Source organism: Chroicocephalus ridibundus, chromosome 5, assembly GCF_963924245.1.
Source record: "Chroicocephalus ridibundus chromosome 5, bChrRid1.1, whole genome shotgun sequence".
Taxonomy (NCBI): Eukaryota; Metazoa; Chordata; class Aves; order Charadriiformes; family Laridae; genus Chroicocephalus; species Chroicocephalus ridibundus.
This window is the reverse complement of record NC_086288.1, coordinates 71,568,362-71,592,833: the sequence shown is the minus strand read 5'-3', so window position 1 is coordinate 71,592,833 and position 24,472 is coordinate 71,568,362. Positions and strand designations below refer to the sequence as shown.

Here is a 24,472-nt window from a genome sequence, read left to right as displayed (position 1 = left end):
GAATGGTGGTTTACAGTTCCTGATCTGTATTGTAGTGAATTAGGAAATGTAATGAATTTATTTTTTCTTAAGCAAAACAACATGATTCAGACAACATTTTTAGAGGTTTTGTAATGCATAATTTTTTTTTTTTTTTAAATCTACTTAGTTTCAGAAAACTACTTTCAGAGGACAGTGGTTCACTAGATAACTTGTAAAATCAATAAATAATCCTTGGGAAGTCAAGGAATGCAAGAGGAAGGAGAAATTTGAATTGGAGTACTGGATTGCATACAAATGACTGATTACAGCACCGGTGTCATCGGATTTGGGGCGTTTGGACCAAAGCAGAGGAACTGCAGATGGGAAAAAGAGGAGGGGAAGGGCACCATGACAAGAGCTGGAAGGCAGCCGCAGACAAATGTCTCACCAAAAGAGGAAGATAAGATAATATTGTTTCTGAGTGTTAGAAATCTCTAAAAGGAAAATGTTGTGGTAACTTCTCAGATCAGGCAAGAGGCAACAGCAGAGCCCTGTACTGCCTCTGACTGACCCATTCCCAGCAGCCATTCCTGCCTTGCCATTGATGAAGTTAAAGAATGGGCAGTCGTTCAAAGGAAAAGCCCTTCTCTGAAGGTGTAATGGAGGGGAAAAGCGTTTTCAGCAGAAAACATACAAGTACTTTTGTTGCTCTTTTTCCCTATTTTATTTCCAAAAAAAGTGACTGAACACAGGAACTGTTGCTTTCCATGCGTTGACCTAGTCAGTTGGCTGTGTGTGTGAGCTATAAATATATATTGATCTCATCCTGTTATATATTGTTCTAGTGGTTTAGGTATCACATATAGGTATTCTGCAAAGCAGTGGGAAGAAAAATGTCTAGCGAAACTCAGAGAGCCAAGCATACGGGAGCGTGGTTGACCTCCATCTGCTTTTAGGCTGTACCACAGTTGTTTTGCTTTTTGCTATTTTTGGTGTGCTAAAGCAGCCCTCAGGGATCGTGCAAACTTAGGTCCTGGGGATTAAAGAAAACCTACTGTGGCTAAAGGAGGAAGAAAGAGTTTACAAAGCAAAAAGCAAACCACCCTCACTGCCATTTTGGTTTTAATGCATTAGTGTGACTCATTCTTACTTTTTTATTTGTAAAAGTTTAAAATAATCAGTCTGTTATTTTGGAGGGGTTTTATTGCTTAAACTAGTAGTAGGAAGTAGAAGTACCAGCTGGGACAGGGACTCGTAGTAGTGCTTGTACAGGTACAGTACCCGTTGCTTTCGGAGACCTTGCAGTCTGAATTGGCAGGACTGATCAACACGTGGTGTGGAAGGGGGGAGCAGCAGGGACAAGGGGTAGAAAAATGGTGCAGCCTTATCACATACATTCTGACTTCTGCTGAGGTCTGTAGATGCTTTTGGTATGAATTTTCCACGCTTTACTATTTGCTAAATATCCTCACGAAGTATAGGAGTGAGAAAGAGGAGACTACAAAAACCTGTGCAAAATTTGGGAGACTTTTATTTTGCTTCTTCGTGTTTTTTGTTTTCCTTTGTTTTAAAGTCTTAGCTGCTGGCGTCTGTGTTTGTGGGAGAGTCTCTGCTCATATTTGTGGTGATGAAGAGAATTTGGAAAATGAGAACAGGTTAAAATCTTAGAAAACAGAAGCTTGATTTTTCTTCCAAATAGGAAAATAAGTATTTTTAAAAGTAGCTTCCTGCTGGTTTAGGCCTGATTCCTGATCTCTGTAGACTTTTATTCAGAGCTGCATGTTTAGGAAGGGATTAGTTAATGGGCAAAGCGGTGACCTTTTGCAAACCAAACCTCAGGCGTGCTTGTAAATGGCTGTGAGACATACACTGTGAACGGGATCAACAGGCTGCATTTAAAAGTGGGTAGGACTGAATCATGACAGTTGGATAGATAGTCTGTGAGAACAGCATACCCAAGGATCCATTCCTTAAGGGAGATTGTGTTGAAGCATTTAGTTGCTTTGGAAAGCTCTTTCTTATTTCTTGCATATGTTATAAATGGCCATGCTTTTTCCCTGCGAGGCACCCCCTTGGAGCTGCTGCCCCTGAACAGTGTGCAGCATCAGTGCTCAGATCGCGCTTGGTGGTGGAGAAGAGGGAGCTGCTGCAGATGCCCCGGCTGCTTTGGGATGTGCTGCCTGCTCCCTCCATCACTGGAGGAAGGTGGAGTTGCACTGTGTGAAAGAGAAATGGAAAGACCGTGTCAGGTCATCTGATTTCTTCCTTTCCTAAATCATGGTGATAGGATGAAATTTGTTCTTCCTATTCATTTGTGGTTTGTGCAGAAGAAGGGTAACTCAACCTTCTTCCCACGGTCCTTCCACCCACGCAGGCTTTGACAGAGGATGTGGGTTCCTGGGATGACAGGAGCGGGCCTTGGTGATCCTCTTACCTGGCTTGGGGGAGAGCACGGATTTGCTCAGTCCAGCCCTGCTGTTGCAGCAGAGTGTAAGCACAGCTGCTCTGTAACGGGTGTCAAATTAATTGTTGGGGGTTTTTATTTTCCATGAAACAAAGCTTGTTTTGGCATATTTATAAGCATGTTGTAAATGACATCAAAACGTATTTAGAAGTCAAATGTCTCCTGAGGAAAAAACAGAGGGAAGCTTTCTCTTTAAAAAAGAAAATAAATAAAAACAAAATCCAACACAGTTAATCCCAATGTGTGGCTTTAGCCCCAGGCGAGGGTTTTTCTCCCTTTTCCTTCCCCCCCCCTACTGAGAAAACACTGAATTCATTCACAACAGCAACAAATGCAGTGTCCTGGAGGAGAGCACTGACAGGGAACTGAGTGCAGATGAGCCACAGAAATTCCTAATTTGTGCTTAGCAACAGCAACAATAAAAAGGAAATCTGTAAATACGGAAACCATAAGGACAGTTACATTCTGCTATGGACTATTCTTTTCATGGAAGGAGAATCCATGAAACCCAAAGTGACGGGAGTTCATCAAATCATACCAACAGCCTTCAGCGTTGGAAATATTGGCTTTGGGATTGAAACTCTCTTGGGGAAGTTAGAGCCCATCCTTTCCATGTCTTTTTGGTAACTGAAGAAGTTTGAACTGTTTCTGGTTGAACAGTAGTGATTACCTTGAGGCTGACATGCTTATTTATTATATGTGAATTCTAACACTTTATAATTAATAGCAAAAAAAATCTAGATTTTTTTTCTGTGAAACTGTAGTAACTGTTCCCCTAAGACAAATCAAGCTTTTGTGTCACTTTATTTTTGCTTGTATCCATCCCACCTCAGAGGAGTTACTAAGTAGAAGCACTCATCTTAAAATATAAATGTCGTCTTAAGCTTACTCCATTATTCAAGCAATGTTTAGTGTAACCCTGTCATTTTCTTATAGTGATCCAGCTGCCAAAGCTCTCTGGGAGTCCTTCATGAACCTCAAACAAAAGGAAGCTGTGATGGAGGCGAGGAGACACCTTGTGGAGGCCGCGAGCAGAGAAAATTTACCTATTAAGATGAGCATGGGTGAGTGGCATATGACATGCTCTTCCCTACATAGTGGAAATGCGAAAGATGATGTCAGCTCCTCTTCTTCCACTTAACTTTCTCGGGGAAAACCTTATCCCCATCCTTGTCAACAGATTTTGGGTGAGCATCGTGGCTACCGTAGGATATTTCTGGTATATAAGCGAGAGGCAAACGTTTTCTTTTAAATAAATCAACCTTAAAAAGACTGAGAGTGGTTGCGAAGCAATGGAGTTCTGTGAAGGAGGATTTTAAAGGCATGCAAGCGGTTAGCAATACCGCTTGTCTTTATTCTGCAAAGCATGAGAATTTGGGTATTCAGCGGGATTTGTGTCCTGAACGCAGGCATTGTAAATAGCAGCTGATCTGATGGAAGTTGTGCAGATCTTGCATATGATTGCATTATACAGGTAGTGATTGCATTCCATAGGTAGTGAGGTTTATATGAAGTAAGACTGCCTGGGTCAAGAGACTTTAAGCTGAAAACCACGTCTGGGCACTCGTTAAACCCAAATTCTTCAAAATATTGGAGATACAGATTATAACATAATGACTTTCAATAGCTTTTTTAGAACCTCGTTCTCACTATATATCATACTCGGTGAAATGCAGAAATTGATATAATGTTAGGCTTATAAAAACTGGTGTTGTTCTATACCGCAATAATTTTTTGCATTTTTATGTACTGTAAGACTGCTTTATGCTGAACTTTTCATCAAGAGAGAAAGGTCCTCATGGAATAAGAGTAATAGGCTTTTATCTGGGACTCCGGAGTAAACTGCCAAGATATTGTAGAATTAGATGTACAGCCAACTCATGAGCTCTTAACAGCTATAACATTTCATATATTGTATGGTCTTTACAAATACCTAGAGCATGCATCCAGTAGATTATTAATCAGAAATACTAGATCTCTGCAACAGTAACGCTGTAAGATGTTTTAAAAAAATGAAAAAGGAGCAGCTGTGAGAGGGCTATTACAAATTTGTCTGAAGGGGGTAAGGCACAGTAAATAATAAAATCTTGTTTAAGCTTTCACTGATAGTGTGTGTGTGAGTATTCACCATAATAACATTAAGAAGCTCCCACTGTTTTTCTGTTACGTATGCCTTAAAAAAAAAATTATTAATGTTAAAATTCAGCTTTGTTTCGAAAGTAATTACTTCCTGTCTTAGAGAGGTTACGATCCATCTACCGCCTTTGCTGCTTTGTGTGAATGATTAGATCAGTCTCTGTGTCCCCTTCCCGTGGTATCCAGTGAAGGCTGCAATAACCAGGTTCTTAATCATATGAGCCAACACTTACTGATGGCAGCCTCAACATCTGACACACGGGGGCCCAATATAGTGCCATATAGAAACATTTAAGAGCTGATGGTGAAACAAATTTCTGATGCTGTAGTTCTTGAGACTTGTTTTTTGTTGAAGTGTCGCTGTAACTTACTAATGTTTTATGGAACTTTGTTAATTATTTTGTGAACTGGATATTTAGCTTGCACTAGAATCTTAATCAGTTGTTAACTTTGTGGTTGAACTTCAAAGGGCGAAACAAAATTTGAGGCAATCTTGTAAACGATAAGCAGACGTAAAATGAGAAACAAGGAAAGGAGGGCACTACACTCACCAAAATCAAAACTTCTTATTGAGCTTAAATGCAGAAAACCTGAAACTCACGCCCAGATGTCATATTGTCTAGTGACACATATTCGTTAATGACTTCTTAGAACAAATCTGCATCTTTACAGCATTCATTGCTCATTCATTGTGCTACAGAACATCTTAGTTCTCTGTAGGGAAGCTGGAAATGGTGCTGTTTATCAATTGCTGCTTTTGCTGAGAAGGAAAAATTCTAGTGGCCTGTTCTAGTCCCGATTACTGTGTTTAGTTGAAAGGCTCCTTCCACTGCGGCTGTGATATGACGCAAGACTGGCTGGAGAGAAGGGAAATGCTTTCGCTCTGCTTAGACTTCAGTTTTTATGATTTTACCTCAGGTTCTGCCTGTATCAGAAAGTCTCGGTGGATTGCACACTGGTTTTCCCAACACTTAGGGTATTTTCTGAGTTTTTTATGGCCCTAATATTAAATGTCAGAGAGCTTTTCTAGCATGAAAGTTGCCTCGTACTCTCCTTACTAAGACCAGCTGTGTCAGATGGTAAGAGTGTTTTCCTTACTACTACTTTTTTTGGGCTTTTTTTTTTCCCCCTGGAAATAAGGAGTGAATTACATTTGAAAGCAAAGCTTTGAATTCCATTTGGTGTAGCCGAGCCCTCCTGCAGTGGCCACCTGCCTGAAAAACTGCATCACATGGGATGCCGGCAGCACGGGAGCCCTGTGCTGCGATGGGAAACTCAATCCCATCCTGTCTCTGTATTTTCTAGTGTAAAGAAAATAAATTCTGTTGTTTTCTGGGCTTTGACAGGCTGCTTGTTCCTCGGAGGTGTGCGTGTGCTTGCCCACGTTTCCCCTGCAAGCGACGTGCCTGACCCCCGGCTTGCCTCTTTCTCTGCCTGGCAAGAGCTCTGACACTTGTGGGAGGACACACAGCTCAAGAATTTGCTTTCTGCTATCTTCTGAATGTGTCCTCCTCCTCCTGAGAGAGAAGGAGAGTAGGAGAACTGTAGAAGGGGACACATGTCTTCTCCCCAACAGCCTCAAACGTTTGCAGGCCACTGGGAACTCCTTCTCCCGTTGAAGTCAGTGGGAGTGGAAAGAGGAGAGGAGTTCTGAGGAAAGAGAAGGAAGAAAAAGAAAGGAAATCAGCAATTTTAGCCACATTTTTTGAGCTGAGTGTACTGGAGCACTGCTTTCTGGTGGTCTTGATTTGCATATTCAATTTATTAGTTGTATCAAGGAAAGTGGTAGTGGGCACGTCTGGAAGTCCTGTTGACTTTCAGAAGGGTTCAATGTAGAAAGAAGGTGGCCGGAGATAGGATGGGCACAGCTGGCAACATTTTCTTGGAAGTTTTGGTGGATGGATTATTGGAGCAAGCCCAGTTTCAAATTTCAGACCACCTCCATGACATTTGTAAACAGAGCAGAATTCTCTCCTTTTGCTTTAGCCATCTTATACTTAGGTTTCCAGGTGGGCCATTAAGTGGTCTTACACCATCTTCAAGGAAGATTTACATTTTTTTCCTTTTTTTTTCCTTCCATTTATGTTTGAGGAAAGTGCAGTTTTTAGCTGTCATTTCACTTTGTGAGTGAAAGAATTATGTTGTCATTACAACCTTCAGTGAGCGACATGGCTAGTAAGCTGTTCAGAACAGTTAATTGCAAGCATTTTAAAATCCTGTTTCTTTCTTAAAGAAGAATTGCAAGTCTTGGGAAACCCTATTACAAAGGGAGACAAAGCGCCAAATGATGGTCCGTAAAACCAACTAGAACACAAAATTGTGGAGCTACTTTTCCCTTTCCTAACAAAACAAAACCTGGGCTGTATGGCTATGTGGCATATTGGAATTTTCAGGGGTCAGCCCTGGAGAAGGCAGGCAAAGCACAGTGCAGAATTCCAGCCAGCATAAACATAAAAAACATGTGGTACGTCCGGGTTACTTATTGTTTAATCTGTTTCATCCATAAATACATAACATGGGTATATGGTTTTTGAAGATGTAATTTCCTGTGGAGTTTAGTAATGCTGCCAGTATTGACTTTTGGGGAGTATTTGGTATTGCTTACTGTGGGCATGCTGACATTGAGCCTCTTCTTTACGGGATGCTAAAATGCACGGAAAACCTGTTACTAAATAGTAGTTAACATCTAAGTTTTGCCTTAACCCTTTCAACTAGATACATTTCCCAAAACAGTATGTGTTTGCATGTAAACAGGTGGAGCTGTCTTTTGCTAGAAGCCCAATTCTAAATAAAGAGGCATTAAAATATTCCATATATACATATACACACACAGACCTTAAGTAAAACCCAAAACAACAAAATGCTTTTTAAGAACTTTTGTTTCTTAAAAAAAGAGGCTCCATTTTGCCTCTGTGGCAGTTGCATTTGTGTTCTGGATACCCAAGTGAATGCTGATGAATATCTGCGGAAGGTAAATATTTGCTAAGGTCTGGTCAGGTATCCCATTGTGTAGGTGTAAATGTGTAGGTGTAAATTATTTTGGCGTAATAACAATCCTGGCATTTAAAGGAATTTATTTTATTTAAAGAATTAAGTCTCCTTTTGAAAAGCTCTTTGGAAATCAGTTTAGAAGATCGTCAGAATAACCTTTTGGTGAGATTTATAGCATCGTGCTGAATTCGAGCGAGATAATAAATACCGGAGAGGGATTACTGCTGCTCAGCTCTTAAAGTAAGTGACTGTAAGGAGTTCTGCTCTGAGGCAGCAGCCTGACTTACAGCACAGCGGAAAGGTTGCTGGTTTTTCCATTCCTCTACTTCCCGTTCCGTTCTTCATAGGTCTGATGCATATCTTAATCATCTTCTGAACGTGGCAGCCCATGAATCTCTTGTTGAAAGCTTTGCTATTAGCATAGCATTTGGCAGCAGTAAAAACTTTGCTACAAATGTTCTTTTGTGGCTTTAGAAACACCCTTGCTCTTCTGTTTGAAAAGAGCACAGTAAACCTTGATCGGGTCTCAATTCCTTTATTGTGTCTTTTTACTGGCATGGAGACTGACGAAAGTCGAAACACTGGTATAGTAACAGAAACAAAGTGCAGTGTGCTGTTACATGAGCCCTTGTTAGCAGAAGAAAAGCTTTTTGGTTTCTTTCCATTTGAACTGTGCAAATGGAGTTTTAAAAATCAAGCTCGCTACAAAATTAGCAAAGCCTCAGGCTTTGTGAAGTGAGGAGGAGCACTGTAACTTTTTCAGATGGGCTGGCTTACATGGGTTGAATTGAACTCTAAAAATTTGTTTCAGTAGAAATGGGAAGATCCTGAAATTTTTATCCTTTAGATATGAAATAACATTTTGAGTTGGAAAAGTACCTTAAAATGGGCAGGAAAACATAGATGAATACCTCGTCTAAAACATAAAGACTATAAAGAATATAAAATGTGAGGGGGTTTTGGGTTTTTTTTCTGTTTTTTTTTTTTTTTTAAATAAAGAGTTGCATTGGACTGTAATGGTGTTTAACATGTTATTTTTTCCTTGATGAGGTGTGTGTAAAAATATTCAAGATTCAATACCATCAATTCCTGGGATAAGCTTTAAGGATAAAAGCGACCTGCTAAGAAAATGAGCTGTAATAAAGTAGATAAGTACATACATATCTTTCCAGATAAACCAAGTCTGATCTCAGATATCTAAAATCCACCCTGGCCAACCCTTAGGACGATTCTGCGATAGAGACAGGTAGTGAGACAATGTGAGTCTGGGTTTGAGGTCCTTAGGAAGGAGGAGAAGGCCGATCCGCATTGCAGGGCTCAAAGCGGTTGCCAGGGTGTGTGAATCCCTTTTGCAGCACGTCTCTGGGTAAGTGATGGGTACCTGGATAACAGGCAGGCTTGGGAGACGCTATGGCCCCCCGTTCTGCAGAGAGGAGATCATTTTGTAGACCGGTTCTTGGGATGTTTATGTACGTTTCTCTGCTGCCTCTTTACCTGGTCTCCAAACCCATTGGGAGAGCAAGCTGCAGAATCAGTGAGACGGCTGCCAAAGTCTCACTCCAGGCATCCTCATGGAGCGGGAGGCTTCCTGTACCAACTCAACTGAGATAGGCCTGGTTTAGCCTGAGGAGTCCGGAATTCCTGACGGTGGGTCTCACAGTGCTGCTCCAAGGGCTCACTGGTGTTCTCGGGGCATTTTTCTAAGGAGAGGGGACGCTGCTTGTCTGAGACCTGAACTCCTTCCATTGCGCAGCCTGGATCCTGAGCAGGCGGTTTCTGAGTTAAATTAGTCTGCTCTTTGCTTCATCAAAAGTAACAGAAGTCCTGCAGCGTGGGGCCATCTAGCCAAGCGGATTTGGTTTTTCCAGCCTGTTGCAATACTGAGTTCCTGATTTCTCCCTGTAGTGCAACTAAAAACGTAGTCTTGACCTGAAGCAAATGTTCCCAATCCCAGTGATGGTCAATATAGCAGATGTTTTGTTGCATCACTCACCCCCGGAGGCAGGAAGGCTTTTTGCTTCTCAGAGTGCTAAATGTTTTTGAAGAGTTTGAAGTGTTTCTGAAAGTTTTGGATACATTCCTATTTTGGGAGGGGTGGGGGGGCGGGAAGGGGTCTTCTGTATAGGCCTTTACATTCCTGGGGAACACTCTTCTAGTATGTGGTGGGGTTAGGCTTTCCCTGCTAACTCTTGTACGAATAGTCATTACCACATTGAGAACTGTAGAAAGAAACTGATATTATGGCTGTTTGACCTTGCAGTGTTACACCAGGATGAAGTTCAGGGTTTCAACCCTGTTGAGTATGATCAGTGTTCACCTAACTAAATAGATCTCATCTTCTGGTAGTCATTGGGTTTTGCCAGTCTAGGACAGAGATGTGCTGCAAGCTCCAGATGTGCAAAGAGCCTTCTGCTGTTTTTCTGAAGCAACTAAACTTTTCAGGTCATCTCTGTAACTCATTAAATATAACAGAAAGGATGAAGGATACTGATGGTCCTGCCAACAAAGTTCTCTGTTTTTCAGGAGATGTGACAACATAACTGAGATGGAGAGATGTTCAGGAGCAGAAGTTTGTTTTTCATCAGTAAGTGACAGTGCGTTTCTGTGTAGTGTTGCTTAGAAGCACCACCAGCTGAAGAGCCATCTTTGCACTCATCATTAGGCTTCTTTCAAGTTGGATGCTGAATTCAGGAAGGTGGAGTGCCAGTTCATTTTGGTTTTTTCAGTCTCACCTCCTGATACAGAGTAGCATCCTTGAGAGCCCAAAACAATTGCTCAAAAGAGCAAACAAACATCCCTTAGAATAACTGGAAGTATATGAGGCGTGATGTCCAGGTGCGTATTTTGCAATTTATGCTCCATCCCTTCATTTTCAGTCTAGCACATATAGGTTCCTAGAGTTGAAAGAAACGTGTGATTTATGAGGAGCCAAGTACTTAGGCTCTTGGTGTGAATCCTGTGCAGGTTAAACAGTGAATGGATTGGAAATGGCTGTTAGTGTGGAGGAAACAGTGTGGCAGAAGCTTGGTGATTAAAGAAGAAGATAGGGCAATAGCAGAAGGCTCATTTTGAGAGCACAGATATGCATCCTTTCTTATCAAGTACATCCCAGAGAAAGAATTCTGTAGTGTGAAGTTGCCTGAAAAGTCTTGGCAGGAAATTTGCCCTTTTTGTTGGCTGCCTGCAGTTTAGAACAGAATGAGTGGTATCAACAATATGGATGAATTGTAGAATAATTTGGAGTCGGAAGGGAACTCTGGAGGTCATCTGGTCCAACCTCCTGCTCAAACCAAGGACAGCTTAAGAGTTAGACTAATATGTTGGACCTTGTTCAGCTGAATTTTGAATATGTTCAAGGATGGCAGTTCCACAGGCAGTCTGGGTGCCCTGCACCAGTCTTAACTGCTCTTGGGGAACAGATGTTCTCCTTTATATATGGTTTGATTTTTAACTTGCTGCAGTGTGCATGACCATTGCTTCTTGTCCTCTCACTGTGCACCTCCGAGAAGTCTGATGCAGTCTTCTCTGTAATCACTCATTATGTCTGTGAGGACAGTAAGTAGCTTCCCTCCCTGCTTTCATTTCTTGAGACGAAACAAACCCATCTCCTTCAGCCATTACTTGCGCATCATTTTCGCTAGGCCCTTAAACCATTGTAGTGACCCGTTTCAACTCGCCCCAATGTGTCTTGTACTGTGGAGCCCAAAACTTAGTCCTCCAGATGCTGTCTCACAAGTACTAAATACAGGGTTGTAAAAGCTTCCCTCTGCCTGCCGGCTGCATTTGTGCTGGTGCCACCGAGCACATGGTTCGCTTCCATTGCTGCAAGGGCATACGGCTGATTGATGTTCAACTTGACAGACACGTTTAATCCTGAACTTTAGAGAGATTTAGGTCACAGATCCACTATTAAGACTGTTGCAAATGGAAGAAAGACAGGAAAAGTTGAAATAAAGGCTGGGGGGAAAAAAGGACTTTATGATTGCTGCAAAATGGCATGTTGAATGAGGCAAAAGGCTTGCTGGTGTCTGATGCATCCATGAAATGTGTTCTTAGTGAGTGCTATTGTTTCTACAGTTCAAAAGGGAACTGTTTCTACAGTTCAAAATGTTGAAATATTGTGCTAGCAAATAATAAATTTTAAGCCTCCTTGCTGGACTTTTGCTCAAACATTGGAAATGTATAAAAACAAGAGGACTTCTTATGCGCAGTTACTTCAGCTTACTGGTGTTAACCGCATTTGTTTTATTTGGGCAAAAGCTTGAGAACTGAAAAAGAGGTACTGTGCCAGGACCAGACACAGGCTCTGACTCTTTAATACCAATGCGTTTAAAAGTGAAGGAACTCATAACTGGTGGAGCAGTGGAGAGGAGTATTTCATGAGGAAGAAGAAAAGTCTAAAGTGATAAAGGCAGCTGTAGGTAGCTTGTTCTTATCTAGCTCTGTTGATCTTGTAGCTTCTCAGATGATTAGTGAATCCTTTTTTTTTATTTTTTCTTTTTTTCTTTTTAAGAACAACTTACCAGTTTCTTGCCTTGGTCTCTCACCTTTCCTTTCTGCTCCCTCCCTTAAATTGTCTTTCAGTAGGTTATGTTCCTTTATGACTTGGGGAAGACACCACTTCACATCTCCCTGTTATTTGTTCACAGGTTTGAATACCTTTAATGGCAGAGTATCAGTTTGACCCTTAAAAGTGCATTTTTTTTTCTGTGAAATGTACACACTGAATTCCATTGTATTGAGGAGAGAAGAGAGGTAAAAATGATGATAGAACCTCTGTATCATTTATACATCCTATCTGAAAAAAGTACCTCAAAGTACCAAATCTTCATCTTAATCATAGAGATGAGAAGAACAGTGTGGAACGTGCAACCCCGCTGGGTTCTCCCCCTGCAACAAGAGCTACAGCATTTGGGAATGGGTTTGGAAGTTGCCCTGGGACTTAAGTCCTGCCTCCACTTAAAGGAAACCTGCCTAATTTAGAGAAGGAGACTGAGGTAGACAATGTGAAGTGCACTCATAACAAAATAAAATAAATTTTAAGCGGAACAGGTTAACAAGGATGTTTTAAACCAAAACTGAAATTACTGAAAGTAGTATTAAAGAAAAAAATAGAAGTTTTGTAGAGCATCCTATGCTTCCTCTACTGCAAGAAGTTTAGTTGGAGGCAAAATTTTCCCCTCGATATTCTAGGAAGATACTCTCTGCAGGGGACTGTAAATGGCTTTTTGTTGTTCTTGTTTAGGAAATCAAGTGGTGTTCAGGTGTGTTCTGAGTGTTGTGGATTGGTTTGGGGTTGGGGTTTTTTTGTTTGCTTGTTTAATGACTGCTGTATTATGCGTTACATGAATTTACCTTAAAAAAAGACGTGTAATATTGGGACTACTCACACTTAATTTAAGTTTAAAGAAAGACTTTGGTTGGTTCTGAAGTATCAAGTACCATGTTTTAGCCTAAGCTCTTGTTGAATTTTTATGTTCGGGTTGTTTTTTTTTTTATTCTGTGACTTAATATTCTTGCAGAAAGAACAGTTCCTAGGTTAAGTTAGTTTACAAAGTTTCAGTAAAGGTATCTTTGTCTCAACTGTCTCTTGTTGTTGGGTGAATAACCTGCTGCATGCTAAATAGTCTCTTGTGGTGTGAGATGGGTAATGGTTCAAGCCCTAATAAAGTTGTAAAGCATGGCATATTTGTGTCTCGTACCTCACTTACTTTGCACTTCACTGCTGTAAAGCAGTTAGCAGATGGAAGTGAAACACAGAACCCTGTGCAGTGATGTGAAACAGAGAAATATGTTGGTGGTATGTTATCTTTGATTAAATTGTAGTTAGCACATGGATGCAAGACTATTTGGCTAACCTTACTGTTACTTTTAAGAAGGCAGTGGGGTGACCATAGTCTGTCTTTGTGTCCGGACTTTTTGGATAAAGTCTGTCCTTTTTTTTTTTTTTTTTTTCTTTTTTCTTTTTTCTTTTTTTTTTTTTTCCTAGACAGTAAACCCAAACACTTGAATAGCAACTTGTGGCCAGGTCTCCTTCCATGTCTGGTTGTGATTAGAGTTCAAGATAATTCTTAAAAATTTAAAAGAAAACAGACATGTGTTGCTTTTGCAGGAGTTTTGCAAATATATCATTTCATTATTTATGTTCTTTGCTAATGTAATACTGCAAAGCTTATATTAACTTCAGTATGAAGTCTTTTTTGTCTTAATAAAAGTATTGTGAAAAGGCTATATTAATGTGATCTTTAGACAATTTACATGATGTTCACAATAGTTGGGAGTAAACATTAATGTACAGATAAACGTTTGTGAAGCTCTGAAACAAAAGTTGAATGTAAATGTACATTGTCATTAATTTTTTGTACTGTATATCTTTAAGAGTAAGTGACTGTAGGTTAAAAGCTTAAAAATTTAAATAGCATTTACTCGCATATCTACTGGTAACTAGTATTGTTTTGAGAGGTGTTGTAAGTAACAGCTCTTCTTCATTGGCTGGAATCTGTAGTGAGCCACAGTGTTTCTAACGTGTCTGAACAAACAACTTTGATATCAAACAAACCAAACTGCCCAGGAAAGGTCGAAATGCTTCTTCCAGTTTTTGATTGCCAATTAGTCAGTAGTAGGTATAAAGCTAGATCAGTAATCCTGCTATATAGAAATAAGTTAATTTTTAATATATGTATGTGTATATATATATAAACTAAAGTGTTAAAGGTACCATTGGTAGTTACGGAATGTTGATGCAGCTTCCTGAAAAGACGTAATTGTATTGCCATCTTCTGTTCTCTGCTAAAATTTATTTGGTAGGTTATTTCAGGTAAACACCAGAGACTTCTTTTATTCGCAAGGCTTACTTTATTTTTTGCTGATGTTGGTTCTATTACATCTTTGCAGTCTTGAAAAGAAATATTTTGAAGTTTTGAATTTGAAGTTTGTTTGTTTGTTTGTTTTTTTAAAAAAAAAGCACTTGTAGACTGTACTTGTAGACTGTCCATCTGTGATCATTAGGACATGGTTAAAAACACAGCAGCAGGTCCCTTAAGCCTCTTTGAACCTTGGTGAAAAATAAAACACTTATTATTTAAGACCAATAAAAGGAAAATTACTGCAATTGCTGTTATTTATATCTGTGGGGAAGCAGAGTGGTTGGAAATAAGATACAACTTGCTGTATGTGTATGATATCTTTGATTCATAGGGTGCATCAGCCATAATGACTGTGTTTTACATCAGCAGGAGAGCTTATGGATATGGGCCAGGAGATGCCAAGCTTGGCACACAGCAGAAACACGTGGCACCTGCACTTTGCTGGAACACTGGGGCAGCTGTGGACATCAGCACTAAGTACCGTGCTTTGTGTGTCTTAGGAAATGACAGAAAGGGCTTCAGAATTTCTTTACGTGAAGAAAGCTCACAAAGTCTCTAACGTAAGCCTTGCAGTGGAACATGGCAATACACTAACACTGGGTGGCTTGCCCAGTGCTTTTTTTCCAAGCATAATTGTGTCAGCCTCATCCTTCAGTCTCGCGAAGGATGACTCGTTACACAAGAGACATGGTGAATTACATATGTACATATTCATACATCATCATGTTTTCCATCCCTATTTATTTGCTTACCACCCAAAATCATTGTTAGGGTATTCTCAGCTGCAGAAGTCTTCCAGAAATCATCAGAGAAATAATCAGTCCTGTGAATAACGTACCAAAGAAGAACAACGACCTCCCTCTCTCTGGGACAGCGTGCCAAGAACACGATGAAGTACTCAACTGTCTGAAAACATATGTCTTAGTGCTAAATGAGGACATGCACAAGCCACCTGAAATCCTTTGGGCATGTTATTTTAAGACAAACAAGTTGATTCATTTCTGTGAGAAGTTTAAAGCATCCAGGAGATGATTCAACCAAATTTGCAGATCTCAAGTCCCTTTACGGTCACAGTGAATTACTGTTTTCAAGGATTACTGTTTTTTTTAGGGCTGGAGACCCTCTGGTTGGGACTTGGCCTAGTACTCAGTATTTATTAAGCTTGTGGAAGAGGTGAAAAATAAGGTAATGAAATATGACCATGATACATATTTAGTCAAGACAAAGAAGTTGATTTGAGATACTCTGGTATGCCAGTATTAAATTGGAAGTATAATATAGATGGCAACCCTAGGAAGCTTAATTCTGGAAGCTACCTAAGCTACCAGTTATGTTTGTTAAAGCCTTCTGAATGTACTCAGAAACTTGAAACTGTGGATAATCTAGGAATCGTAAATCAGCTGGGGTCATATTTAGGTATCTGCATTTAGGTGCTTAGAACCGAAAATCTTGATGATTATGTTAGAGTGCTTTAGTTACATTTGTCCCACCTAATTGATTAGGTTTTATTTGTCTTAAGACATGTAAAAGAATTTTGAAAGAGTAGTAACAGAACTGGTATTTAAGTGTGGATTCCATTTTGTAATATAAGACTGACGCTAATTAGGAGAGAAGGCTAAAATAGCATATGGCACTTGTGTGAATATAAATGATCTATATAATTATAAGTTAATATCTCTATATAATTATAAGTTAATAGATCTATATAATATATGTTAAAACAAAGATTTAATGGTACTGTACACATCTAGTGATGAATAATAAACTGCTTTTGAGATAACCAACTCAGTGCTACAGCTGATGAGACTGAAGCCAAGTCAGGTTAAATGTTCAGACTCACATGGCAAGAGTTAGTTGAGCAGTAAATAGAGTCCAGTTTTATTTATTCTGGGTGTATACCTCTATTCCAGAATTTGCTAGACCTCAGCATAGTTGTCGCCTTTGTCAATGGCTCCTATGTCCTTGAAAGCCACTGCTACAAACCTTCAGACATGTGACATGTGTCTGCCTCCCTGAAGGTCCGTCACTCTGGAGTGACTTGAGATGGACTGGAAGGCCCACGAGGGGCAGGGAAGAGTGGCTGAACTCCAACGCCTGTGTCCTGCAGCTACTCCTAAGGTGGCAGGAGGAACAGGGGTCAGTAAGGGCAGTGAGGGAGGAAGGCTGGTCACAGCTTTTCCTCAGTGGCACAGTGCTGCTGGGGACAAGGTAGCAGGAGGCTGCTGCTGCCATGTGGTTTGGGACATACTTCAGGGGCTGCTCAGACCCCAAAGGTGGACTTATCCTGGGATTGCTGTAGTGGGGACTTGCCATTAGTGCTCATACCTGTGACTGTGGGGTTGTCTGGATACTAGAGCTCCTGCAACAGAAAAGGCAGAGAGAGGCTTACAAGTGACCATCAACCCCAGAGCAGATGGGTTTGTGTTTGTGGGAGATGGGCGTACGCTCTTAGAAATAAGCTTGTGACATTTGCTCTCAGTCTGCTGTAAGGTTTAGTGCTTTTCAGGTCCAGAGCTTTATCCTGGAGAAGGCAGCCAAACAGCATCTCAAACTGGCCTACTTTTCATCTCTCCAAAGAGCTAGAGAGTAGTTGGCGTTCGTCTCTTCTTTATTAACAGTTTAAGGACTGGATGACTTTTGAAGTTAACGAAAGTTGAGATCAAATTGGTTTTGTGATACTTGCTGTTCAAGAGTGTTACTGAAACTTCCTAATAAGTATGAAAGCATTTTGAGTTAATAAGAATGACTCTGGTAATTACACTAACAAGGAGGTATAAGGGGCGTCATCTGTCCTACTAAATTGCTCTCACTTAGTTTGCAAAATATCTGACGCCCTTAGCAGTACTGTTCCCAATTGGCTTCATGGAGTGTAAGAGCTTTCTACATTCCTCGTAAGTATCCGGCATTGGACATGATCAGAGGCAAGCTACTGGGAGAGACAGATCTATATTCCTAAGACTGTGGATGAGGAAAACAATTTATTTGGAATTTTTCAGCCCTCTACTGCCTTGAAAAATCTCGCCTGTGAACATAAGCGTGCCAAGGTCCTTTCTTATTCATGGTTCTGTCAAGTGAAAAATGGACCTCAGCTCAAACTGTGTTCTTGCATAAAACTGAACAAAGTTTAAAGCTATGTGTATTTGGCGGTTCCTGTAGTCTTGGAAAAGCATCCACTTATTTATTCAATTGGTCACAAAATGTACTTTCCTCTTTACTTGTTTTCTTGTCCCTATGGAGATAATTAACTAAGTGTTAGATGAAAAAATAAGGACTGTATGTTTGGAACAGCGCATTGATAATTCTGACCTTTGCTCTTTAGACACCTTGTTCATCCATAAATCTTTACGTAAAAAAAAAATGCACTTTGGGATTCTGAATTTTTAAAATTTACCTTCTAGCAGTAAATCTATCTTGAAAAATAATTATTTTCTTGAAGCGATGCCTGTATTACACTGCGTAGACTGCAGCATTAATATAAAATGGAAAAAAGTCATACCGTGGAATCATGTCTCAATGTCTACAAATGTGGTTTGTCTGTTTAACTTTTTCTTTAACTGTTGAGGTGAAAGTCTTTCTGTTCCACGTAGGCTACTCTCACTACTCAAAAAACAGATTTTTGACAGACCTTTAATACCAGTTGCTGGTAATTTCTGCCCCAGTATGTCTAACTCAAGTGAACTGCTTTACTAGTAGTAGAATTATTTCTTCTCTTCAGTCTTACTGTACATATCATCATTTGCACATGTAGTATTAACTGTGAATTTTCTGTATGTAGATGTTGGTATTCAGTGCTGCTATTTTCGTATTTAACAAAAAATAATTTATTTCAATTAATTAATTTTTTTAAAATACAAAGTACGGCTTCTGTAATGTTGAAGTTGGCAAAAGTGATCTGTAGTTCTTGTGGAATCTGCCCTGAATTCTTGAAAGTTGGAGGTGGAATTCAACATCTGTATGTCCCAATATGTTTGCAAATGAATTACCGTAGGAGTGAAGGATTGAAGGGGGCCATTTGTATTGAATTAAGTCTGTGAGCATTTATGCAACTGCTCATTAGACACTCATCAAACCCCGCCTTAGAACAAGTTAAATTTGTTTGTCTCCACTATAGGAAGATTGATTGATACAGAAATATGTTTTTTAATGTCATGTGTAAGTATATTCATGCTTTATTTATGCCCATTGGTTTTATTACCAATATTGGCCCTTCATGTAAACGTTTTTTGTGCATTTATGGAGATGTCTATTTTTTTACAGGTGGGGTAGGGAGCCCATATAAGCCAGGCTTTTCTGTTTTGCTTTCATAGCTGAAGTTCTCTGTCCCCCTAAGACTTTGGTGCCCACGCAGACACCTGGCTATGCATAGGTGTAGAGTTTGGAGCAGAGTGTAACTGTGATGGAGCAGGAAGAGGAGAAAAGAGGAGGACAAGACGCTCACACTAAAGTCCTTTCTGGCAGTAGTTGCCATCTTCTGCCTGATAACCTCTGGACTTGCTTTAGAAGAACAAAATGACCACTGAAACATGATGGTGCGGTTGGCATCTGTCTTCTCTTCATTTCGTAGGACCTGTCTGCCACGTTGCAACACAAAAGGACTTGAAACGACAGATGGACTTTAAAAAAATAAAGGGCCGGTAGGGTTGGGTTTTGATTGAATTTAGTCTGTTGTGCTGAAATCTCCCTCTGTGAGCAAGCAGCAGGGAAGGTGGTGAGGATTTAGGCCTCAAGAAAAGTCATTTAGTTGCTGATTACCACCAATCACGTTCCCAAATTCCTTTCCTCATCTACTAGAACAGTGGTATTTATCAGCCAGCTGTCCAGGGAGGTTTCTGTGTAGAAGTTGGCTGGAACTCTTGAACCCTGGATCCGAGTGGTTCCATGAATATTGTAAATAACACAGATGAGATGCTGGACTCTTTAATGCCAATGTAAGTTTTGTTAATGACTTTCTAAGGTCAGGATTTCGCTTATGTTTACATATGTGTTGGACTTTCTTTTGGTGGTACTCTGAGGGTGGGAAAGAATTTGATTGTTTATCTAAAATGGTGCTGAATAGATCTCAGACTGATCCAGTGCTGCATCTGGATTCACTTTCACAAGGGATGATATGGAACAAAACTCTTGAAAAATTATTTTTTTTAAATTGAAATCAGAAGTCTTGAAAGCCCTCCCATTTTACTGTTTCGTATGAGGGAAGGGCTGGCAACTTCATGTTTTCTCAATTGAAGCGAGTTATCAGGTTTTGAGTATGCTTCTATATATCAGGACTGCTATAGGTAATAATGCAGTCATTATCAAAGGTATGCTGCAAGGCATCATGGGCTGACATTTCCAAATCACCATGTAAATCTGCCTGACACAGCTTTAAAAGAAATAAAACAAGACTGAAAGCTCCACTGTTTAGTCTGAAAACACACATGGCTGTGGTTGGTGTTTTAGCCTATGTGGGCTAACTGTGGAAGCCTTTTGTCAGCTCTCTGGCCTACTGAGTGGTGTCAGCTTGATTTGTGTGTTAATTTGCTGACTTTTTGGTTTGATGCGTTCTGTTAAAATTCACATAAAGAGCCTGTGTGGTTTTGCTTTACTTAGCAGCTTTCCCTAATCTAAATGCTCTTCCAAAGACCGCCCTTGGTATCACTGAAACTAAGAGAAAGAGCTTTCAATGTTTATTCACTGTTGGAATCATTTATTCACCATTTATATGATACTGAAAGGATGGAGGCAAATTGAGAGCCTTGTAAGGTGATGATATAACCAAGCACAGAGAAGAAACACAGTGGCAGTCTTACAAGATCTTTCCCTTATGGAAAAATACTAAATACAATGATCAGTGGGTTAAGCCATGAACCGCCTAGCATCAGCTCGGCCTAGTGCCTTGCTGGCACCAAAGCTTATCCTGTTTAGGTTAAAGTATCCTCCTCACTCCATCTCACGCGTCCCTGCTCTTTAGGTCTGGTTTGCTTGAGGAAGATGACTCGTTACTGGCAGAGGCTGCCAGAAGCCATGAAACAGCCCCAGACTGGATCTCAGTCCAGGCTTGCAATTAGGATTGTGTTTTGACACCATTTTTCCTTGTGTGTCGATGATTTTCTTGGGGCAGACGAGGTACTATGGACCTTCTTCCCTGGAACGGATCACTTCGAAAATATAAATCGATTGAGCAGTTTAGCTGGCACTTCAATGTTGGATAGAATAACTAATTCTGTAGTGTTTGTATGGCTGAATGACTCACCTCATGCTCTTCTCTTAAGGAGAGATCTACAGGCCAATGTATGGGCACCAGGGTGTTTATTTTCAAATAGCGGGTGAAATCATGCTGCGCTTACTGCATCTCAGAAACTGAAGAGTCACGCCTTGGAAGTGTCCCTTCCAAGAACAGCTCCAGAAAACAGTTCCCTGAATTTCTAACATCATCTCTGGTTTTTGAGTCAACACTGATCAAAAATGCACCCTCGAGAAGCAGCTGGAGGGTGTGGGTGTGGTCTCAGGTAGAAGACTCACAAATTCCCATTGGACTTTTGATAAAAATAGGAAGATCAACCATTGTTTAGAAGTAGTCGTCAAGTATTATTTCCCTAGCTTAAATGAATGTCCCTCTGTGCCTGAAACCAAAAAATGGTATTACCCTTTATGTCAGCCTCTGTGTATTGTTAAATACCTGCCATACCACATATCTCAAGCCGTAATTCATGGATGAAGTAAGTCTTTGTCCTGACCTGTTGCTGCAGCTTGAAGCTCCCAGTGATTGCAGTGAAGCTAGGATCAGGCCCGTAGTGGAGAGAGCCTCTGAAGTTCTCTATAACCCATTCACTATAATTTAAAAAAATCTGTATTTGTATTTGCCGCCACTGAATGCCGTGTCCTGTTTTCCTTTCCACAGGCAGAGTCACCCCAGAACAGCTCAGCTCATACATTCAGCTTTTCAAAAATAATCTCAAAGCTTTGGAGAACCATTGTGGTCTTCTACAGCTTGTGCTGGCCACGGTCCAGACTTTGAAACACCCCCAGACTTCCAAATGGGACAACTTCCTTGCCTTTGAGAGATTACTTCTGCAGGTACATATTATGTGATTTTATTTGACCTAAGTAAAAATGTTTTATTTAATTTTTTGAATTCCCATTGAATTTTGTAGCTTGTATTTTTTACAAAGTGTGTTATATGTCTTGCTAAAAAGCTGTTCCTTGTTGCCAAACTGGTAAAAGGAATGGGAACCTACATAGTTAATCTTTTGTGGTTTTGTCTAAGAATAATTTTATAAACAAAAGGGTACACGTTAAAAGTGAAGTGCATAAATAATCTGAATTGGGTGATGGTTTTGCATCCATATGAAATTTCAAGGTGATACAACTTTTAGTGTTGGGTAGGACTATTATTATTATCACTATCAGTCTGAAGATGCTTCTTGAGGTAACATGCTGAATCAAATGCAGAGAGAACTTTGTTACTGTGTGAGTGTAAAATTTGTGTAATTTACTGAGCGGGTGAAAGCATAGTTGGAAATTACATGCACCAAGACAGTGAGGTTTCTCTTGCTCACAGCTGTCATCTACCCTCAGCTTTTCCCACTACCACGTTTTTTATGGCATCCTGTTGGTGACCACAATATTATTTACATACCATTTTGTATCACACTTGGATTTCTTTCAGGAAATTAAGAGTTAGTGGTATATTGAACTCTGTCCTACTAACCTTTGGAGATGTACCAAACAAAGCAGGAGTTTTTCTAAGAACCTAATAGAGTTAATTTCTGCTGAAATTCAGGGAAAGCTCAAAACTTTCCCCCCTGTGCTCTCATTCTTCTGCCACTGTGTTGTTTTTAGAGGGACAACCTTCTGAAATCCTGGCAAGAGGCAAGTCTTCATGAGCTAACTTCTGATGAAGTTAGAGTTGGCCTTAAATGAGTGAAGTGTCTAGTGAGGATCTCAACTAAAACCAGTTACTTCTTTTGTAAAAGTTAGCTGTCTTTGTCTTGTCAAAATCAAACCAACCAAAAGCTTGTAAAAACCAAACAACCTGACTCTTCCCATTCTCTCTGGCAGTGGGATGTGATCCCTGGTCCTTTGAGAAGACTCAGCCCATTCTTCATAGCTTTGTAGTCAATGAATTTCTGTGACAATTGGGGGGCAAAAAATACAGAACTTAAATAGTACATTAATTTAAAAAACTGTTCTCTCTTGGTAAGACTGAAATATTTTTGCATAACATAGGCAGTCTTCTTTCTGTAGTTAATAAACAAACACATCTCAAGTAAGAGAACTCATTGCAACCATTCTTTGGTTTGTCTGGACTGTAGAGCATGGGACTGACAGGCCGTAGTCCCCTTTTCTCTCCTGCGGTGACTCATGGCACATAGCTCTTTTCAGAGTCTGGCTAAGTTCCATCTTAAAACCAGTTCAGATTTAGAATCAAAATAAAGCTGCAAGCTCAGCATTGTTTTCACAACAACAGACAACTGCGTATATAAAAGCCATGCCGTAAATCGTCAGGGAGTGGAAAAACAGAGGTAAGAAACAACCAAACTATATATTTCATAAAAAAGAAGTGTATAACAAGCACTCTCATAATCGTAGGTGGCTTTGGGTTATACCCACTGCTTTCCACCCATCATATTAAGGTAAATTGCGTTAGCCAAAGCAAACTCTCTAGGCTAACATTTGTAACTGTTCCTTAAGCACATACTCATTTTCAGTAGTTCAAACAACAGTTATTTTGAATTACACAATCTGTACAGTGTGTATCCTTTTACGGACTCTATTTTGAAGACAGAGTCTGACACGCGTTATCTGCTTCTGGGCACGTGGCCTGTCTCTGATCTGCTGACACGGGTTTGTAGGAAGAGCAAAATACTGAAACGCCCAGAAGACAAGAGAGATATTTTTATTTTAAAAAAATGAACTAGGACATTACATTGTGTACACAGCACTCTGCATTAAATTTGATGCCGTGGTAGTTTATTTCGGCAGGACTACTGAGAAATTCTTTAGCATAATTGTTACGTTTCAGATATTTTAAAATAATAAATCTTTAGAAATCCTCAATATAAAGTAATTGTTTCAACATGAAAGTGATATTGTTACTATCCTATATTGGAGCCATGGAGAAGACGACAACTGTTTGTGAAAGATCTACTGGGAGTAATATTATTAGACTTGGACAGTGTAGGAATTCTAGAGTTTTCACTGATGGATGCATGTCAGACTGCAGCTGATGCCAAAGGAGATAACCCAGTATAAACAGCTGGTGTTAAAATTCTCAGATTTCCCAAAAAAATAAATCTGCACAGTTTTGGAATTTCTCTCATTACTGGATCTCTCTGATGGGTCTCATGATTCCCTGCTTAGTCTACTTTGTGCTTTTCAGAAAAACCACATTGCTCACATTAAACCTTTAATGTAACTCTTACATTGACGAATGTCTTCCATTTTTCTTCTCTTTACTCCTCCTTGATTCTTCACTACTGTTAGTTGATGTTGTAAGTACTCGGTACTAAAAATGGCCTACCAGAGGTAGAAAGCAGCCCACTTCCAGTATTTTATCATCATTAAAGATCTGTACTACGTTTTTCGGGCCTGTGTTGTCTCAGTAAGTTTTTTACATCTCCAGCAAGGAAATTTGGTTTAGACTAGAAGTCTGCTGCAAGTCAGTGCAGCTGCACGCTTGCTACGGAGTTGTCCTCTCCTGAACTGGGATGGATAAATGGTCTGCGAGCGAAACTGGATTTTGATGAGATCATGGCCTTGACCTCAAAGGAAAGAGGATCTTTGTGCTGGGTTACAAGTAATGCATCAGGGTGATTCATCTTGTCCATCACAAGTTTTCTCTGTGTTCTGCTGCTCTACCTCTGCCCATGATGGAGCTTTTACTACCCAGAAGTTTTAAATGCTTTGTGAATTGAGACAGTGTATTCTGTTTACCAAGGAGATATCCCAACCTATCACATTTTCCTTCTCTTGAGGTCCTCCTTCCATTTTTCTAATTCTGAGATCCATAAAACTGATGGGTGGGCAGGGGAACACAAGCTAAATGCTGCACCGTGCTGCCTGTGACTCCCTA

The 24,472-nt window shown here is 40.1% G+C and overlaps 1 protein-coding gene across 1 annotated transcript in view; it reads left to right on the top strand.

The window, feature by feature from the left end:
- The window catches only part of SCFD2 (sec1 family domain containing 2), a 208,178-nt gene that overhangs the window by 32,998 nt on the left and 150,708 nt on the right, over positions 1–24,472 (top strand). Inside the window, exons 3-4 of the mRNA XM_063336355.1 lie at positions 3,362–3,489; positions 21,299–21,474. Coding sequence (XP_063192425.1) covers positions 3,362–3,489; positions 21,299–21,474 — 304 coding nt within the window. The remainder of the gene's footprint in view (positions 1–3,361; positions 3,490–21,298; positions 21,475–24,472) is intronic.